The following is a 19,492-nucleotide window of genomic DNA, read 5'->3' as shown; positions in this document are numbered from 1 at the left end:
TGGAAACGAGTCAGGCGGCCCTCACTGTTTACGTTTCTATCCCTTCGCATTCAGTCCATGCCCATTTAAAGGCAACCCACAACACTTGACTGAAAGCGAGAGTTTTGTGTACAGTATTAACAGGTCCAATCTCCGCCAGCATCTATAATAGCCTGGCACCTTTGAGGCATACTTTCTATGAGATTTTCCGCATATTATCTAGGAAATGACCTTGAATTTTTGCAAATTCGTCGAAAGAGCTGCTGCAAATTCCACGGCCTGTTTTTTCGAAGCCTCATTTTGCTTTGGAACCAAAATCTTTTTATGGGATTAGCCCCCCCCCCCGCCCCTCCATAGTCATGGTCTAAATTATCTTTCGCCTAGTCGAAACGTTTTTGGCCAGTTTTTTAAACTCAGCGTTGGACTTTGCAAAGTGCTTCGAGATTTTGAGTTATTCGCAAGAAAATGCTACGAATCGTTTTGTGCGATACTTTCAAACCTTTTCGACACAGTTTTTAAGCACGACCAAGAAAAGATTGAGACGGGTTCTTTAGAAACAGGGTCAAAATCATTTACTCATCTTTTTTCGACTCTATTCCAAGAGAGCCACGATTTGGATAGGCATCGTCATTTTTAACTTCTTTGTAACGATTCACCTACTTTATAATGAAATGCTTCGACTTTCGCATGCATTTTGCAGCAGCCGTTTGAGTCATTTTGGGCCCTTTGGTGTGCTAACACAAAAAAACCTAAAAATAACAGGCAGCTGATTCTTTTTCACGATGCATCAAGAAAAATGCTTCTCTCTATATGATAAAAAAATCGTACAGCCTTTCAATTTACCAACCGCTGGTTAACGTGAGTATGCTCTTATGTGACCGACTGTACTTTTTAAGCTTTTTGGTATATGATTCCAGGTTGAGAGATTCTTTAAACTCTAGACCCTTTTTTTCTTTGAAACAGTGAAAACAATTTTATTAGTAAACACGTTACGTAACTGCTCCGTAATAATAGGATAACATTGTTATGTCTGATTATTTAACAAATATTACTGTTCAGTGACGTATTTTTTTATTAAAAGGAAGGTAACAAAGTTGAGTAGCATTTTTACGGAATGAATATGTACCAGTTCCCTAAAAACAATTTTATCAGTCCTGTAGCAGTGTAATGTAATTTTTATAGAAGAAGAATGTAACATTTATTCTATAACTTCATTACACGCATGAACTATAACAATTTTTTTACTGTGTTAGTTAATTGAACTGTAACAGCGTAACGATGTACTTCTGTAACATTAGTAAGGGCAATGTAACAATGTAACATACCTGCTATCTAACAATCGTGTAACATTTGTTTCGTCACTTACTTACATGCGGGGCCTATAATAATTTTGTTACAGCGTTACATAAGTTATATTTGACTGCGTTACTGTGTTTTTGTGTAAGCTGTGCATAATTCAAATCAGAATGTGAGAGTGAAAAATAGCCTTTCGAAAACCTTCATACAAAATTTAAATCGCTAAAATAGAAAGGAAGTTACAGGCTTTTGAAAATACCTGTGCAGGTGTTCGGGTTGAAAATGTCACCCCTCTCTCCACCACTTGAAGAGGGGCGGTAATCGAGGACTATACATTTTTCGATTAAGTACTGTTGGGTTGGTGAACATGCTCCGAGAATTAAAAGAAAATCAAAGAACATTACTTTTAAAGTTGGGACAGTTGAGAAATAATGCCCCTTATACGCGATGGTATGGTCGGATAGGCTACGGAAGAATGTCGTGTGGCAAGAAATATTGCCGAAGATGCCGGCGGGCTTTAGAGAGGGAAGGAGCACTATCGGCAATATTTACGTCTTGAAGAATGTGGTGGATAGAGATTTGGAAGTGTACACGCTTTGAATGGATTTAAAGGGAGTGTTCTCTTCGGTGGATGGGAGGAGGTTGTGGGAGGCCATGGTGGAGACGACAGTGGAAATATGCCTGATAGAGAGGGTAAGGGAGGTGTATGAAGAGGCGAACGCTTTTTGCGATTCTAATCGCGAATATGGAGGCTAAGCCAGCGGTCGGAGTGTTAGGAGGAGTTAGGGTAGGAGGGGTTAAGATATGGGCACTCGCGTATGCAGATGACATAGTGCTACCAGCAAAGAGCGAGAACGCTTTAAAGGAGATGATGAAAAGGTTGATAAGATACCTGGATAACAATAGCTTACAGTTGAATTCGGAAAAGTCCAAGGTTATGACGTTGAGGAAAAGAGTTGAAAGGGATAAGGGAGGTGAGTGCAATGGCAGGAAAAGGCGGTGAAAGTGTTTGTGTACCTGGGCTTCCTGTTTCTGAGGAATGGGCGAGGAGATGGTCATATAAAAGAGAGAGAGAGTGAGAAAGGCAAACGTGACGATGAGGCAGGTGTGCGAGCTGGAAAAGAAGCTATTTGCAGATGATTTTGGAAGGAAGAAAAAATGGTTCAATTCGCTAGTGATAAGTGTCTTATTTTATGGAGTGGAGGTGTGGGTGTGTAAAGAAAGTGAGGAGGTAAATAGGATACAGGAGAGTTATGTAAAGTGGACACTAGTGTTGACAAGTAATACGCCTAACTATATTTTCAGGATGGAGACAGGAAGGACGGATTTAGAGATTATAATGGGGAGTCGAGCGTGTAAATATAAGGACAAATTTTTGGAAGAGGGGGGCACTAGGCTGGTTAGGAAATGTTGGGGCAGGAAGATGGAGGTTGAATGAGAAAAGTATTTTAGACCGGGACTGCAGATGGATAAAGTGAGAAGGATACATGAGGAAGGAAGGTATATAAGATGGTTAGGTGAAGGGCACGAAGAGAGAAAAGGCAGAAGGGGAGGAAATAATAAGAGACTAAAGGCTTAACAGGATGAAAATGAAGAGAATGTATTAATTGTGTGGCAGCAGGGATGCAACAGTGGAACACTGGTTATAGGAGTGTGAGGCGGTTGAAAGGAGTGTGATGAGCATAGAGGGATTGACGCATAAAAGAGGGGATAAATGGCAGTAGCATCGGTGTAGGGGGTATTTGGTAAGATTGAGTGGAGGAGAAGGAAGGAGGAAGAGGAGTGGAAAAGGAAAGATTGCAAATAGGAGAGAAAGTAGATATAAAGCAATGCAAGGCAAAGCGAGAATGTAGGGCCATGCGTGCGAGGCAAGGCGAAGCGAGGAAGTCTAGGCTATAAAAGCGAGAGATCTTAGAGATAAGTTGTGAATGGATGTTACTGTTTAAGAAGCCAACAGGACGAAAAATAGACATTTATCTTTCTATTTATCTATCTATCTATCTATCTAGTAATCATCCTAAAAAATCAATAATAATAATAATAATCTTCAAATTCAAATTATATATATTTAGCATGCAAACTTCTTTTATATCTGGAGAGAAGCTTGGTAGAGCCGCTCACCTAACACGTTCAATTCTCGCACCATTTACACAGTGAACAGCCCCATCTCTTTTAAGTAGAACGGCTCCACTGATTCAGGAGAACCATTACCGCGAACGGACCGAACCGTTTAACCAACAATATAGTCGAGCCGTTGTGCACACGCGGCGCTTGCGGCATAGTTCCCCGCTTGAGAATTTTGTAAAAATATTGCATCCACATGTCGGAGCGCCTGATCTCCGCAAGTTTGGGGTAAGCAGTGCACCGAATCTGGAGTAGAGACAACAACAACCCAAAGTGCAGTAACTATCACTACTAGCACGACGGGTTTACCGTGTGGCGGCGCCAGCTATGCAGTTTGCCTAAAATTCAAATAATGCACAGTGAAAATGCTTAAAAAAATGTTTGTTAAATAAAAATAATGTTCTGATAGTTCAGGGTAAAAGATAATAATCGTTAGGACTTTTTTGAATTAAAAATAATTTTGAAATTATTTGTGTATTTTTAAATATCTGAAAAGAAAATAGTCTAAATTTTGTAATATTTTATATTATATTATATAGTATTATGTATGTATGTATATGTATATATATATATATATATATATACACGTGTGTATAAATATTTATTATTAAATTTATTATTATTAATTACTTATTAATATTATTATTTCATAATTAATAATATTATCATACGTTATTTCAAGTACAAAAAATAAACCTTGTTAAAAATGATTTTTAAAATCGAGAAAAATATGATAATATTAATTATAACTAATTTTGGAAAAGAACTCGAGGTGGACTTTTGAAATAAATATTTCGGGTTTTCTTTATTGGACAATAACTATTCAGAGATTGATGTTTTTCTTTTTCTCTTTAAGTAAAACTTGCAATTTTTGTTTGATTATTAGGCTGCAGTGCTTATATTTCATTCCTTAATAGATTCCCTGCAAATCTCATGGGTACGTTTTTATCAAAAAAAAAAATTATTTGTGAAAACCTACTGATTACAAAAATAACGATTTTATAATCACTAAATAAAGTTTTTTAATAAAAACGTACCAATGAGATTTTCAGAGAATATTCTAAGGAATAAAATAAGCCCTGCAATTTTACAATGTATAATTTTATTTAATTTTCTTAAACTTCAAAATTTTTTAAACTACAATTTTTTTAAATTCTGCAAATTAAAAAAAAATGTCCTAAAATCTTACAGAAAATAACTTCAAATTTTCGTAAAAATCTAGAGAATATTGTTTGATTCTATAAAAACCTTTCCAAATTCATAAAAGTAAAGTGAGATGAAAAAGCGATTTTTTTTGCTTGAGGAAGAACGAAATGTGCATTTGTTTATATAATTTGTTTCTAAAATGAACAAATATTAACGCATAGCTACATTGTTCAATGATTTGAAAAAAATGATTTATTATTGCTTGAAAACGCCCAAAATATACATTTCTTTATTTATAATTTGTTCATAAAATTCAAAAATATAAATGCATAGGCAAAACTTTTCATCAAACGTCATTCGAAATATAATTTCAGCAAGGTGATGTGCATTTGTGTATAGAATTTGTTTCTAGAAGTCATTAATAACATTTAGTCTTGAATTTTGATGTCTTCGTATCATACAAACAATACAAGCAAGTTATTGAAATGTGCTAATAACAATTGGCTTTGCAAGATAACATTTTTTCCTTCCTGTTATATGGCTTTGAATTGAAACAAAGTGAGCTGAAGTATAAAAACAATTTTGTATACAGGAATAAAACATGGAATGCAAAAATTCAACACTTCGCTATTTGCATTAAGAAAAAATTAAAAATCCACTCTTGACTTTTTCTAGAAAATTTAGGCCTGTATTTAAAAAAAAATCTATAATCGGTGCATTATTGCGTTCTATATCTCATTTTGCACCTCGTTTTTCATTTCACGCTATTGTGAACCGCTAAGTCACAGATAAATATCTGGCGAAGGAGTATCGAAAACTCTTCACGATCACGAGTCGACATATCGACTTCCCGAACCAAAGTCGAGGCGACAGAAAAACCGATCACGGATATCGGAAACATGATCCCGAACTCAGAAAAAACTGACGCGGTACCGACACGATCACGAGACAGCATCATATCGAACGGAACCACTAATTTTCAGGGCCAATGAAGAATTTCATGGAAGAAACTTTGAGTCAACATCATTGTAGAAAGGGTTGAAGAAAATTTTGAAAAAAGAGACCCCTGCATCATTCATACATTTCTGGGAGTCACCAACTTACGGCTGTTTAAAGCTAATCCGTGAATCCTGGAGCTAACCAGCACTAACGTGACTGACTCCCAATAAGAGTAAGCGAGAAATTTGAAAGAAAGACCAGAGATAAACGGTGTGTAGTCGATAGAGTAAAAAAGACGTACTCTGTGCGATTCGAGAGTGAATAGCCCCTCGACGCGCACCGCTCCTAACTGTATTTCATTGTCGAATTTGATTCTACAACTTTGGGAATGCATTCTCTGCGTGTAAAGGAAGATTTTTACGCAAAAAAGTCGATTGTTTGGATCGGCTGGACCAGTCTCCCTCTTCAAAAAAAAAAGATGCCTAAAAATTGGATCTTTCAGCAAGATAATTTTTGAAAGTGTAAAAAGTGAAACTTTTAGATGCCCCAGCTTAATTCCAAAATCTTAATCCAATGGAAAATTGGTGGGGCGCACTTGGAATTCGTGTTATAACAAAAAAAAAATTGAACAAAGCTTCTTTATGGCAAGAAATGCAGGAGAAATGGGGGGATTTTTATTTCCCTACTAATTGCTACAATTCTAACTTAAGACCTAGTATTTTATGTGGCGGATGCGTGCACGGGGACGTGTGTGTGTGTGTTTGCGAAGATTACAGTGCTAAGTGTACGTGTCGTGTGGAGCGTGGTGCTAATATTACGTGTTTATGTGACGAGTGTGACTAATAATTCTAGATTGTTTTATTTGCAGTCTGATGAAATTGAGAAAATAATACTGAACAGAAGCGGAAGTAAAATGTAAATATGGATATCGATAATAATCGGTTTGTAAAATACCCGGGCCCTCAATCTTCCCCTCTACGGTCGTTACGGTAATTGCAAAAGAGGGGTTGAGGTAAGGGATGGCATTTTAGAATACGATCGTTATGCCTCTAACGTTTCAGCAAACCTATGATAAATGGTAACCATAGGTGCGCCTATAGGTTAGCATTTATATCGGCTAAAATGGCATCCACTGCTGCGCCTATTGGGTACGATTTTATGCTATTTTTCTATTAGTCATTTTTAAACAATATTTTTCGGAATGTAGGTAAAGTAGGGAATGGTGATAAGTGCTAACTAGAGGTGCTCCTGACAATTAAAATTTATGTCTTCGTTTTTTGTAACGGCAAGTGTGCCTGTTCCGCACTGAAATCGTATACGCATTTGTAAAGTCGGTAGCGTCGTTTAAATCGTTAATATCGGTAATATTGGTAATGCGCAAAATGGCAACCACAGGTGCACCCGTTGGTTGAATTTTCTGTGGCATTCGGACTTTACAATCACAGGTGCTCCTGTCGATTGGAAATTCTCTTCTCCGAGAAACGTTTGAGAATGGCAGATATAGGTGCTCCTATCCCTTGCGTTTCTCGTCGGTACTCCCACTACTATAGGTGCACCTATTGATAAGTTGGGTCTCGGTGATGGCCGTCGGTTCGCTAGAGGTGGGGATAGAGGGTCGCTATGTTCGGCGACGGAATCTCGATAGATGGGCGGTTCTCACGAAAGTGTACCCACGAAAGTTGCACCGGTGCGCTCTGATGTAGAAAAAGGTCCTCAAGATGATAAAAATATTTTCGACCAGTTTTAATTTTTATATGTAAGTACATGGCTCAAATTGCGTAATTTCCGAAGACTTTTTCGAGTGTCTGCAACCGGATTTTTTAACATTCGGGGCATATCTGAGTACATGATACTTATTTTTTGATATCCTAGCTATGCTAGGTTGAAATATAGATTAAATACTAAGAAAAAATCATTATACTGAATTGCCAACCTGTCAATATCATACTTTAGACAACCCTCATATTATGTCTTCAAGTTTTGCATAAAATACAAAACCATTCTAATTGACCCCTGATAAGTACTTTAGAATACTAGAAATTGTACTTTATAACACATATATTAAAAGCTCTAGATCTAAACTTCAAGATACTACTCGTAGTTATTCATTAATAATGAATTATCACGTTATAAATAAACAATTTAAAAAAAATGAGTACGAGTAAAAATTCGGAGTAGTCTCCGAAGCCGCACTTCTCATTAGCCTTCACAACTTGTACATTGTACTACCATAGTAAAAAATGAGTCATTAGATAACATTCAATCATATCATGAGGATTTTGCTTTATATCCCTTCTAACCTCTGATTTATTTTGATTCCATCGAGTTCGTGATATTTTTCGTGAAAAAACGCTTTGTGCACTTTACATTGCTATTTGAAAAATTCAAACATCTGAATTTGTTCGCAAGTTCTGAATTTTTTAGTGAATTTCTGCATTTTCAGGAGATGAGTGTGTTTATAACTAAAAATAAAATATTTGTGTAAATTTTTTCAATCTTTATGATGTGCTCTTAAAGGAAAAGTGGTTAAGAGTACGGGAATTTCCGCAGTTTTTTATGGAAAATTGAGTGTTTTAACATGCCTTGGGTCAGAAACGACCCATGGTAACGTGAGAAGGTGTCAAAAAGCCATAATCTGATCAGGTTAAAAAACTTCTTTTTAATAACTAAAACCTAAATTAACAATAAGGAAATAACTCAATTGATGACAAAATTGCATTCCAACTAAAATCCCTTCAAGGCGATTAGCCCTCACCACCTGATTTTTCAGGGTAAACCATGCCTAGCCACTTATATTTAACAAATCCTGGCCTGTAGTAAAGCAAAATTTATGTACATTTCCCTGAGTTATAAAGTAGAAAAGCAAAATACAAATTAGTTTTAGGAAAAGAACTTTTTTTTTAAATAAGTGAATATACGTATGTGGGCGTCCGCATGAATAGATGGAAATAAGTTCTCTTGTGCGAGGCTGACATAAAAGAACGCTAAAAACCGAACATAAGGACTTTTTCATGCGAATGTCCTCACATGTTATTTAACCCTTCGTCCACCAGATTTTGTTGCTGCTTCAGTCAACTAGGTATGTCATTTTTGTTCGGGCGTCTTTTTTTATCTGACATGCTTCAAAAAACTCTGGAAAAATGCATATGTATTCCTCGGAGCTTCTTCTGCATGCTCCATTTATTTTCAGAATTAAAAATGTCACGTTTTCAAAAAGGAATATCTGAATATAAAAAAAAACTTATATAAAATATAAATATAAAATATCATATAAAAAAAAAACTATCAGAAAAAAGTTCCATGTCTTCCTGTTCCAAAAAGTATATTTATTTGCAGAAAGTATATGGCAGTAAATAATTCAATTAGCGCAATCTTTACAGAAAGTTGTGCTATGTTCTTCACGCATACAGATATTTAAACTAGAGTGTTTGGAAATTTCTAACCTTGCGAACGTAACTTTCAACTACATCGTCGCACAGAGATCGAATAATTTCCGGCTTGGCACGATTAAAAACTCAACCAACATTTTTAACAGTGTGGGAAAACTTTATTTATAGTCGTTTCAGACCCAAGCTTGATTTGATATCGTTACTTCTTAGAGACACAGTATTCAATTGCGGCACCCCTTTGCAGTTCAGTTCCCACTACCCAAAAGTTTTTTTTTAAGGAGGGGAGTTGTACTCCGCTATCTTTGGATTTCGTAGATACTTGGGTGAGAACATTTGACTTGGTCGTAAACGACCCACCTAGTTGACGAAGGGTTGATATCGTATGTAAAAATTTATTCTACATAATATTACTTCGAAAATGAATAATGCTTTGCCTTATGAAGTTAGGTTTCACATTGTTACAAGATCGAATAGTGGTGAGAGGGTACTCTAATAACATATAACTTAGGGTAAAAATTTGATGATTTGTGCATATAAATTATTTTTATGTAATAATTTTCTAATAATTCTTATACATTCATTTTTTAGGTGAGTGGCAAGTATCGAGATTGGCCCCAAATTATCCCAAATTCTCAAATGGTTGTTATTCCAAATCCAATGTCGGAACCATCCAGGTGGAAAGCACAGCTTTTTGTGACGCCTAGTAAATTAATTCTTTTAAGTGCAGCAGCTTTAACAGGGACCTGTGGCTTAATAACGACAATCATTCTTGTTTTGTATTGGAAAGAAAGACGGGAAGATAAAATTGAAAAATTACAAGAAGCACACAGATTTCATTTTGATGCAATGTAAATATTTATTAAAAGAATAAAATTGTATTCTGTTAACTGATTAGTGAATTTAGAAATGCGTTAGAAATATCAGGATTCGCAAGTGATCTTTCAGTTTTAATGAAACTTTGTAAAGAGGGAAAATTTGGCCAGTGGCGTAGCCAGGATGTGATAGTGGAAAGGGTTTGAAGTGCTGAACAGAAAGTACGTTACTACTTAAATTGAAAAATTAAACTTTTCTCAAATAATATAAACTATCTATTAATTAAGAAAACATGAGAGCCATTCGATTGTGCATAAAAGGTTAATTAGTTATAGATAATAAAAAAATGCATTCGTATAAGATTCTTATTTTTGGAAATTCAGTTAGGTTTCCTATAGAAATATGTTTTGTCTTATGATTTGTAATATTGCGGACCACATTTGGTCTTTCAGACTTGAATATTTCTATCAGGGTTTAGTAAAATGTGTATTGGTCGCGGGTTTTGGTATCTGTGACAGAGGAGGGTCTAAACGCCCCCCCCCACATTTGCTACGCCACTGCATTGGGCCCTAGAATATATTTGAAAACTTTCAAATTTGGCGAGATTGACCATGTTTAATTTCTGCTTTGATATTCAATCACTCCAAATTTTTATGTTGTATTAATTGTCATTGGGAACCGTATAATTTTATTTGCACCCCTCTGTTAGAGTTTTGAATATTAATACTCTTGCGCGGTAACCCTACAGATGGAGCTGAAGGGCGAACTTTAGAGACGTACGTGAAATGTAGATCAATGTGCGAAAAAGAGCGTTACGAGGGTTGTACCGAGGGCGCTATCGAACGAATCCGAGCGTGAGCCTTCGTGCGGGAAACGATATTTATGATCTATGAGAGATCTCAGAACGTAATACTTGTGAGAAACTTTCGAGCCTATTGTAATATTAGATTCTGAATATACTTAATTACTTACATAATTCTGGTGCTTTCTTGGAAGTGCCTACCCTTGTTTGGAAACCGCAAGTGCTTAACCCTCAAACTGAAAAGTTAGTAGTGAAATTCCGAAAGTGCACATTTTTTTCAATATGGCGGCAATCACACTGTTTGATTCGTGACTCAGCAGCATCGAAATATAGTGAGTGCGTTATAAAAATGGCGAAAGGGGGCGAGAACAGCCACATTTCACTACAGCAGTTCGAGGATTTCGCCGCGAAATTCAACCCTGACAGACACCGGGAGTACCAACGCCAGAAAATAACCCTCCTAATCGAGACTCCATAGGAATAATGGGAGGAGGGACAGGAAGAAGGACGCCGAATGTGAGGAATGGTGCAAGAAGGAACAATAGAACGATTCCAGGCGGAAATGACCGATGTTTCACGAGCATGTCGACTGATAACACAGGTCCAGGGAACCTTGAGATACGTCGAGATTTATTTCGTCAACAAGCCGAACTGAATAATCATCAACAATGGAGGGAAGAACATCAGCAACATTGTACGATGGATGATATGTTTTGGTCTTTGATCGAAGATGGTCGTCGCCGCGAGCAGATGATGATTCGTCTTATGGAAAATATGTCGCTATGCCAAAATGCTGCTTCGGAACCGACAAACGGCCAAACAGCTGTAACGAGCTACCATATAATGCCAAATTCAAGCAAAGAAAAATAAGACTTTAATGGCGAGGTTGGGACCGCACGAGATAAGAATTGGCTCAAAACTCTGGATTCGATGAAAACTCTACACCGTTGGCCTGATAGTTTTGCAATTGAGACGGCCAAAATTCATGTGAAGCAAGGAGCCAAAGATTTTTATTTATTGCGTGCAGACGAAATTAAATATTGGCATCACTTTCAAACAGCATTAAAAGATTCTTATGTCATCGAGGAAAATAAAACAACAAAATGGTGAAAAATGATCCAAAGGGTCCAAAGGAAGAACGAACAAATCACAACTTACCTTTATTGAAAGGTGAAATGATATGTCTGTCTTGAGCTGAGTTTTTCCTTGACCAAAGAACAAGTATTAGTTGGTTTATGGTCAAAAGACACATTTGTTGCTATGGTGGCCCCTACACATACCAGTGAGAACAAGCTGCTTCACGACATTGTAGCCTACAAGCACATCAGCAATCAGCGTGTGGAACGAATAAAAGAATACGAGAAATCAGCTCGAAGTGTAACTCCAAAAGCAAAAGCTGGCCCTTCACAGTCTTCGAGCACCGAAAAATTGGGAATGATTCAAGACTCCAAATCAGAAAATCCGAAACCCCTACGTAGATCAGATTCGCGACAACCGCTCAAAAATGATAATGGCGAGCCGAAGTGCTACAACTGCAACCAATATGGACACTTCGCGAGAAACTGCTCTGAATCGACTATGAAATTACTGTGTAAAAAGTGTAGTAAAGCAGGAAATACGCAACGTCACTGCATTGCAGCAGGGAGTGGGGAAATAAAGGAAATAAGTCTTATTGAAAATACAGAAAGTGACAGTTCGCTCGTTAAATATTTAATAACGGCTCTATTGAATAGGAATGAATTCAGAGCGCAAGTCGATTCGGGAAGTTCGGACTGTACTTTGAAGGAAACTCAAGCGAAAGCAGCAAGCTTTCCATTTAATACCGCGAATGTTACATTGAAAAGCTGGGGTCCAAACCACTACACAGTCAATTCTCGCGGTTACGTCGTCGTAGATGTATCAGTGGATTACGTGACAGTTCATAACATTAAAGTTCTATTGGTGCCAGATGATCATCAAGAGGTCGATCTGATCATTGGAAGGTCATTTACGGATACACCATCGATGGATTACTACAAGAAAGGTGATGTGTTGTGTTTTGAAAAAAGGGAAAAAATTCTCGGTAGTGATGGTGCACAACTTGAAGTTCCTGTCGCTAATTTTGTTGACAAAGAAGAATTCTTAATAAAAAGATCAACTGTCTTCAAGGGAGACATATCTCCTTTGCCGCTTATCAATGTTTCAGAGAAGAAGTGGTCACCTCTCACCGAAGAAGACATCAACTGCGAAGAGTCACTGACGAAAGAGGTTATGGTAGGCCTTATAAATGTATTGAATAAGTATCGACATGTAATGTCTGTAAGTAGGAGTGAGTTGTGTTGTACGTTTTTGTTGCAAATGAATATTAAAGAAAAGGAAAATAGCACTCAAACTTCGATAAAGCCTCACAGAGCGAGTGAGGATGAGCGTAAAATAATAAAACAGATTATAAGCGGACATAGAGTTTTAGGTTTTGTTGAAAATACTGAGGCACCGTAAACTAGACCAGTGCTATTAGTACGTAGGAAGAATGGAGAGCGGAGATTAATTCTTGATCGTCAAAAATTAAATAGTCAAACCGTCAGGATGCATTATCCTTTGCCAAACATAGAAGATCATTTGGCCATAATTGGCAATAGTAAAAAGTTTATTACTCCAAATTTAGCGCAGGGCTACATTCAAGTTCCTCTATCGAAAGAAGCAAGATCCAGAACGGCTTTCATAACCCCAGACGAAACGGGCGAATTCACTTGCATGGTCTTCGGGTTAATGAATGCTTCGTTTTATTTTTCAAAACTGATGTATCAAGTGCTAGGTCCTTTAATAGAGAAAAAGATTTTATTCTACCTTGAATGGAAAATCATGGAACGATTTAAAAAAAAGATTAATTCTAGTACTTGAAGCCTTGTGGAATGTTGGGTTGCCTATAAATTAAACAAAATGTTGTTTCCTAATGTCAAAAGTTGCTTATCTGGGATTTAAAATTTCTAGTCTAGGAACCCAACCAAGAGACAAAAATAAAGGTCATTCTCGAATTTCCTTAACTAACTGACGTACATAGTACGCGACGCTTTTGGGGTTTAGTAGGGTTTTTTAGACGTTCAGTGCATACATTCGCTGAAATAGCTGGCCCATTGTTCGATTTGTTAAAACAGAATAGGTGTTGGACAGAATAGGGGTGGACTCTAGTTCCAAAGGTGTAGCTGCGATGTTACTAAGACGTGACGACGATATAAAACTACATCCCGTTTACGCAATTAGTCGCCGAAGAACCAAGCACCAGAGTAGTTATCATTCGAGTAAGCTGGGACTTCTCGCAATTGTGTGGTCTGTGATGCACCTGCGAAATTGGTTGATAAATATCAAATTTTTCATTGTTACAGATTGTCGAGCTCTAATATATTTAAAACGCAACAACAAATAATCATCACATCATGCGTTGGGGTAATCTTCTGTCCGACTACGAATATGAAATCGTGCGCATGGGAATTGAGAGAACTTTAAATAAAATACGGGAATATTATTTTTATCCGGGGATGATTGGTGACATCAGGCAACACATTTATAGTTGCGTAAAATGCATGCTCAGAAAAGCAAAAATAGGTCGCCAAGCCGGGGAATTGCATCCGTTAAAATCAGGAAACCGACCTTTTGCAATCATGCATACAGACCACGAAGGTCCTTTTATAACAACGCCTTCTAATAATTGTTACGTTTTAGTTATGAAAGATAACCCGACGAACTTCGTTATTTTAAAAGCAGTCAAAGGCACTAAGGCTGTCAGCGTAATTAAAGCAATGAAAGATGTCATCCTGGACTTTGGCGCGCCCGGGAGAATTATATCTGACCGGGGTACGTGTTTTACGTCTCATAAGTTCGAGGAATTCTGTTCAAGGCATAGTATCAAGCATACCCTTAATTCCCCTAGACATTCTCAGACAAATAGTTTAGTTGAGCGTGTTCTTGAACCGACAGGGGAGTCTCAAAAACTACAACGAATATTTCGAGGTCCACTCGTAGTCACTGCAATTTATCCAGGAAACACTTATGCAGTAGCTGCCCTTCATGTTGATCGAAAGGGGCATAGATACGCACCCACCGCTCATGCAAGCCAACTCAAAATTTGGCGAGCACCGTTGACGGAAAATGCAAGTGTAGCTGACGGTGAAGATTCAGAAGAAGAGACTGATAACTCAGCAGAGCAGAAAATATATTCGGATTTAAAAAACAATTGCGACTCCCAGTCGGAACGAGATGTATTAGGTGAATCATCAAACAACGAATATGTTAAAGGGTGAGCTAAACGAAATAAGCGTCCTCCGAAACAACATCCAGAGCCCGAATAGGTATTCTTAGCGAGCCTTAAATTAGTTTGTAGGATTCAAGCTTGTGATATTAACTCGAGGACGAGTTTACTGTAAGGATGGTTGAATGTCAGAGTTTTGAGTGTCAATAGTCTGCGCGGTAACCCTTCACATGGCGCTGAAGGGCGAACGTTAATAACGGACGTGAAATGGAGACCAGTGTACGAAAATGAGCACAACGAGAAAATTGTAACGATCGCGGGATCAAACGAATGCGAGCGTTAGCTTTTGTGCGGGAGACGATATTTATGATCTATGAGAGATCTCAGAACGTAATACTTGTGAGAAGCTTTCGAGCTTATTTTAATATTAGATTCTGAATATACGTAATTGCTTATCTCATTTTGACGCATTCCTTGAAGTGAACACCCTCGCTCCCCCTCCTAACTAAGGTTTGCTTATGATCGGCTTTCTTTTATATTTATTCGATTCCCTAGCACCTCCAAGTTTAATTTAAATCTAAATAATAGTTACAGAAATGCAGACCTTTCAACAAGATATAATGTCTTTATTCAATATCAGGAAACTTCCACAACTTTGAAACTTTCAGAATTTCCTTAGGCCCGTATTATAGCACAATAATTTCACTAAGTTTCATTAAAATCAAAGTTTCTTTTGTATTTGCTGTTAATTGTAAAGCATGATGGTCCTTCACCGAACTGCAATTTTCGGAACTAAAAACGTAAGTTTAAACGAAAGTGGGTCATTCCAAATGTTATGTAAACATAATTTTCACTGACCGTCCCTTCCCTATGTAAACATATTTTGTTATTGAAAGAAAATTCAGATTGCAGAAAAAATATGTAATCCCTTCCCTTTTAAAATACTTCTGTAATACTCAAATGGTTACAAATAAGATTTTTATTAGAATATATGGAATAAAAAATGATTAGCATTTCCATTTAGTCAGAATGGCAAAAAAATGCCTTAGGGCTCTATGCTCGCGGTGAGTTGTGCCTAAATGGAGTGCATCTATGGCACGCATGCTGCGATCTCACGCTTCTCGCTAATTTTCGTACGTTCTCAATGTACACTACAACTAAATGTGGTTCTTCATAAATATTGTTACTTAAATTAAAAACTGTTATTATTATTTAATTTTACAATTTTCAAGTCTTGTAAGGAAGTCTCAGCATGGTACAAGATAAGAATGTAAATCCTACTTATTTGTTATGCGAATTAAATCAATCTTATATTTTCAAACTATAGGATCTTATATATTGATTATAAAAATTTGTCGACTGAAGTCAAAAAGATCAAGGCGTGGAATTAGGAAAAGAGACACAAGTGAAGTTTTTGTGACTATCATATGAACAAGAATATCAGTAATAACCGTTCATTCAAATGGACCGATATTTGATAGAATTGCATATTTTATTTTAGATAAATTTTTATTTCGAATCCAAATAAACAATCTTTTTAATCATAATCGAAAACATAAGCTTTTAAATATGTCATTTCGCATCAATGTTAATTTTTTTTCAAAAAGTTTTAACACGTGACTTTAAGAGCAATTTCATACAATGAGAGATCCCTGCGAGTGATAAACAATTTGGAATTTACAGAACAGTGAGAATGGCGAATCCAGGTAAATGAGCATTTGCATCGCAGATTCGTTACTTTTATCATGTTGAAACATTTAATCATTCATTCACGCGTCATTATACGACTGGATAGAAAAATCACAAAAACAATACATTTTTAATGCTGTATAATAGCATAGTCAATGTTTAAAAATCTGATGACTTTCATGGTGCCATTATTAGAATGTTATAATAAAAATATAAATATCGATGGGCCATAACGTAATCTTTCATTAAGCAAGTGTTAATTTATAAAATTTAATCCGTAATAGGAAAACCAACGTGTGGGACATATAGAATTGATTTTAAATGTTCATTATATTTTTATCCGTAACTCTGTGCTGATACTTTCGACTGATGCAAGAGGGATATATGAATTTAGATGTTTTTAATTCGCGTTATCTCAATTCGTCTCAGTGCGTATCAATTCATTTAAATGAATCAGAAAATAGCAGTCGCGATTCACTGCTGCTCGCACACTGTCTCTTAAGCGATAAGGAGTTCATCAACACCCGCAAAGTAAGTAATCACGTGACTTCAAGCAATCATTTAAATATTAAGGAAACAGAAAATAGGTTTGAAATTGGCGGTGTAGATAAATTGTGCAATTTTTAATCGAAGAAAATCCCTAAAAAGTCTTTGTTTTTGGTTAGTTTCGACACCTAATATTTTGAAATTCTCAGAGTCAAAATGACGATGCCTCGTATGAGAATGATAGAGTAATACTCTGCTTCTATCATTAATTTTGCGGTCGTTCTTGTATTCACTTATCCTAGTATCGATGTTCCTTTGCGATTGGCCGATATAAATACTTTTACAACCTCTGCAGTTAACATCATAATTTGTGTGTTTTAAGACCTTTCCTTAAGGAAACCTAATTTTTCCTTAAAACCTATTTTTTCAAAAAATCCTATTAGATTGTTACTGTAAATTGCAATATAAGACAAAAACAAACATTTATTTCTATGTCGACAATGATCTGCCTGGATGAGTCTATTTCCAGAACATTATCATATTCCTCATATGCAACACAATTAATCGTACTAGTTAATGCGTCCTCGAATTGCTCCTCAATTCTAAGCCTACGATGTTTTACAAGATTCCAGTGAGAGCAACAGTTTGCTGAGAAATCAGGTGTAAGATCAAAGGCCAACATACAGTTTTCTGTAGGATAATTCTCTCTGCCAATATTATTGAGTTCGTTAAGAAAATGGATACCATTTCCGCTAAATAATGTATGATAAGCTTCGATATACAGCTTCTTATTCACCAAATGATGGTTATAGTGGGTTTGATGATATCTGAGTACCATCTAAATAAAGCGAGAGATGATTAATTTCGTAATTTAAAAAATTAAAAGGAATTTTGTTTCCGTTTCCACTGAATGCAATATTGTCCACAAGCCCAGTTATTATTCTCTTTAGCATTTGACCGAGAATAACATTATCAAGCGTTTCAGACTGAACACCCGAGTGTAGAGACAAAGCCTAAATTCCACGCCATTGATAAAAAATTGATCTTAGTTGAAAACATCGCAGTGCAGGTATCCAATAAGATCAATGGATTTACCAGCACTTAAATATTTTTTTCGACATTTTAATCCCTCATTATTATCGAAATCATCCATTTTTCCAGGTGTGTAATTATACCAAAGAGAGGTAGTCAGATTACTATTTTTAGCAGCAGGATCATAGTTAAGTCGAGTTTTAATGTATGCCCGATAAGCATAAGAATTACTAAGGTGAGATACCACTTTGTGATTAAAATAGATATCCACTTGATTGAATAAGGAATGTAGTATATTGTTTACAGGGTCAACTTTATCAACCTGTGCGACATTCGCAGCAACCCAAGGTGATGTTATTAATTTCACCCTATGATTTAGCATTGTGTGAGCCAAATCAATGTATTCATCACCATCACCAGGAACGACAAATTCTATAGGAGATTCATCTGTGAGGGGTAAAACCGGTTTTTAGTCCACCCATTGAGAGCTTTCTACCGACGTTAGTATAGGAGGTACATAAAATAGATCTAACTCAGACTTTAAGCACTTAGAAGAATGAGAATGTAGAAACGACATTTTAACAAATATATTTTTTTCTCGAACGCGTATTTTATATACTTTTAATTTCCAAATATATCATTAATAGGATGTTTCCAATTTTTATGCTTCAAACCCTTTTTGTAACCTATATTTTTCTTTCATTCTTTGTAGCTTTCTTTCTTTTCACTGTTCCACGCTTCTTTATTTTTTGGAGGTTTTCTTTTTTCTATTATTAAGGGGATTTCAGCACACGACGATCGGCTCTGCGTGCTTCAAGATATGAGTATGTAGATGAAGTATACAAGAAATGAATGAAAAATACTCAACCGTGCGGCCTAAAAATTCTGAACCGAGTACTCGATTGCTAAATATCTTGAACCAAAGAAAGCACTTTTACCATTCATTGATTGTGTCATCAATTTCAGAAAATAATATTCTTTAAGGATTACGGGGAAAAAATTGTTAATTAAATTAAGTTGTCTTTTTTACAAAGTAGTACAAATTCTACTCACTAGAGTTTGACGCGGGTGAGCAGGCTCGCTGCGGACATGCATGTACAGCTATCACTGAGTGTCAGTGCTATTTTTCTCTATTGTTATCTATGTTTTTGATTAATATACAAAATATAAACATTTTATCGAAAAACCGTCTGTGCTTAATTTGAGATATGGTTATTTAGATGAGGTATGCAACAAATTAGACGAAAGTATTCAAACGTGCGGCCCCAAAATTCGGACGCGATTAGACATTCTAAGAAAAGCCTTAGGGCACCACGATTAAAAATCGACTGAACCATTCACTTCTTCCTAAGGTTCTTATAACCAGAACTGTTCATATTATTCTCCATCTTATCAATAGCACGTCGTTTCAAACTCTCAATAGTTTCCCCAAAACGATTTTAAATGAATTTTTAAGCGGAATATTAGCATCTAAATCATTCCGAACATTGATGCTAGCCCTACGAGCTTCTTTTCTGACAACTCGAGCTCCTCTAGTCAAGAAAGGGAGAACACGCCGAAATAGACCTCCGA

At 36.4% G+C, this 19,492-nt stretch overlaps 1 protein-coding gene across 6 annotated transcripts in view; it reads left to right on the top strand.

The window, feature by feature from the left end:
- Positions 1-18,522, top strand: part of LOC117175110 (T-cell immunomodulatory protein) — a 186,430-nt gene extending 167,908 nt beyond the window's left edge. The window contains exons 4-6 of one of the 6 annotated variants that reach the window (XM_033364672.1): positions 9,462-9,721; positions 18,050-18,155; positions 18,227-18,522. In XM_033364672.1, coding sequence (XP_033220563.1) covers positions 9,462-9,721; positions 18,050-18,155; positions 18,227-18,358 — 498 coding nt within the window. In that variant the 3' untranslated portion in view covers positions 18,359-18,522. Of the gene's footprint in view, positions 1-9,461; positions 9,761-18,049; positions 18,156-18,226 lie in introns of those variants that run through there. The other 5 variants (XM_033364671.1, XR_004467438.1, XM_033364673.1 and 2 more) reach the window with 5 other exon arrangements.
- The last annotated feature ends 970 nt before the right edge of the window (positions 18,523-19,492 follow it).

The sequence above is a fragment of the Belonocnema kinseyi genome, chromosome 6 (genome assembly GCF_010883055.1).
Source record: "Belonocnema kinseyi isolate 2016_QV_RU_SX_M_011 chromosome 6, B_treatae_v1, whole genome shotgun sequence".
In the NCBI taxonomy this organism is placed as follows: Eukaryota; Metazoa; Arthropoda; class Insecta; order Hymenoptera; family Cynipidae; genus Belonocnema; species Belonocnema kinseyi.
This window is presented reverse-complemented; position numbering and strand designations above follow the sequence as displayed.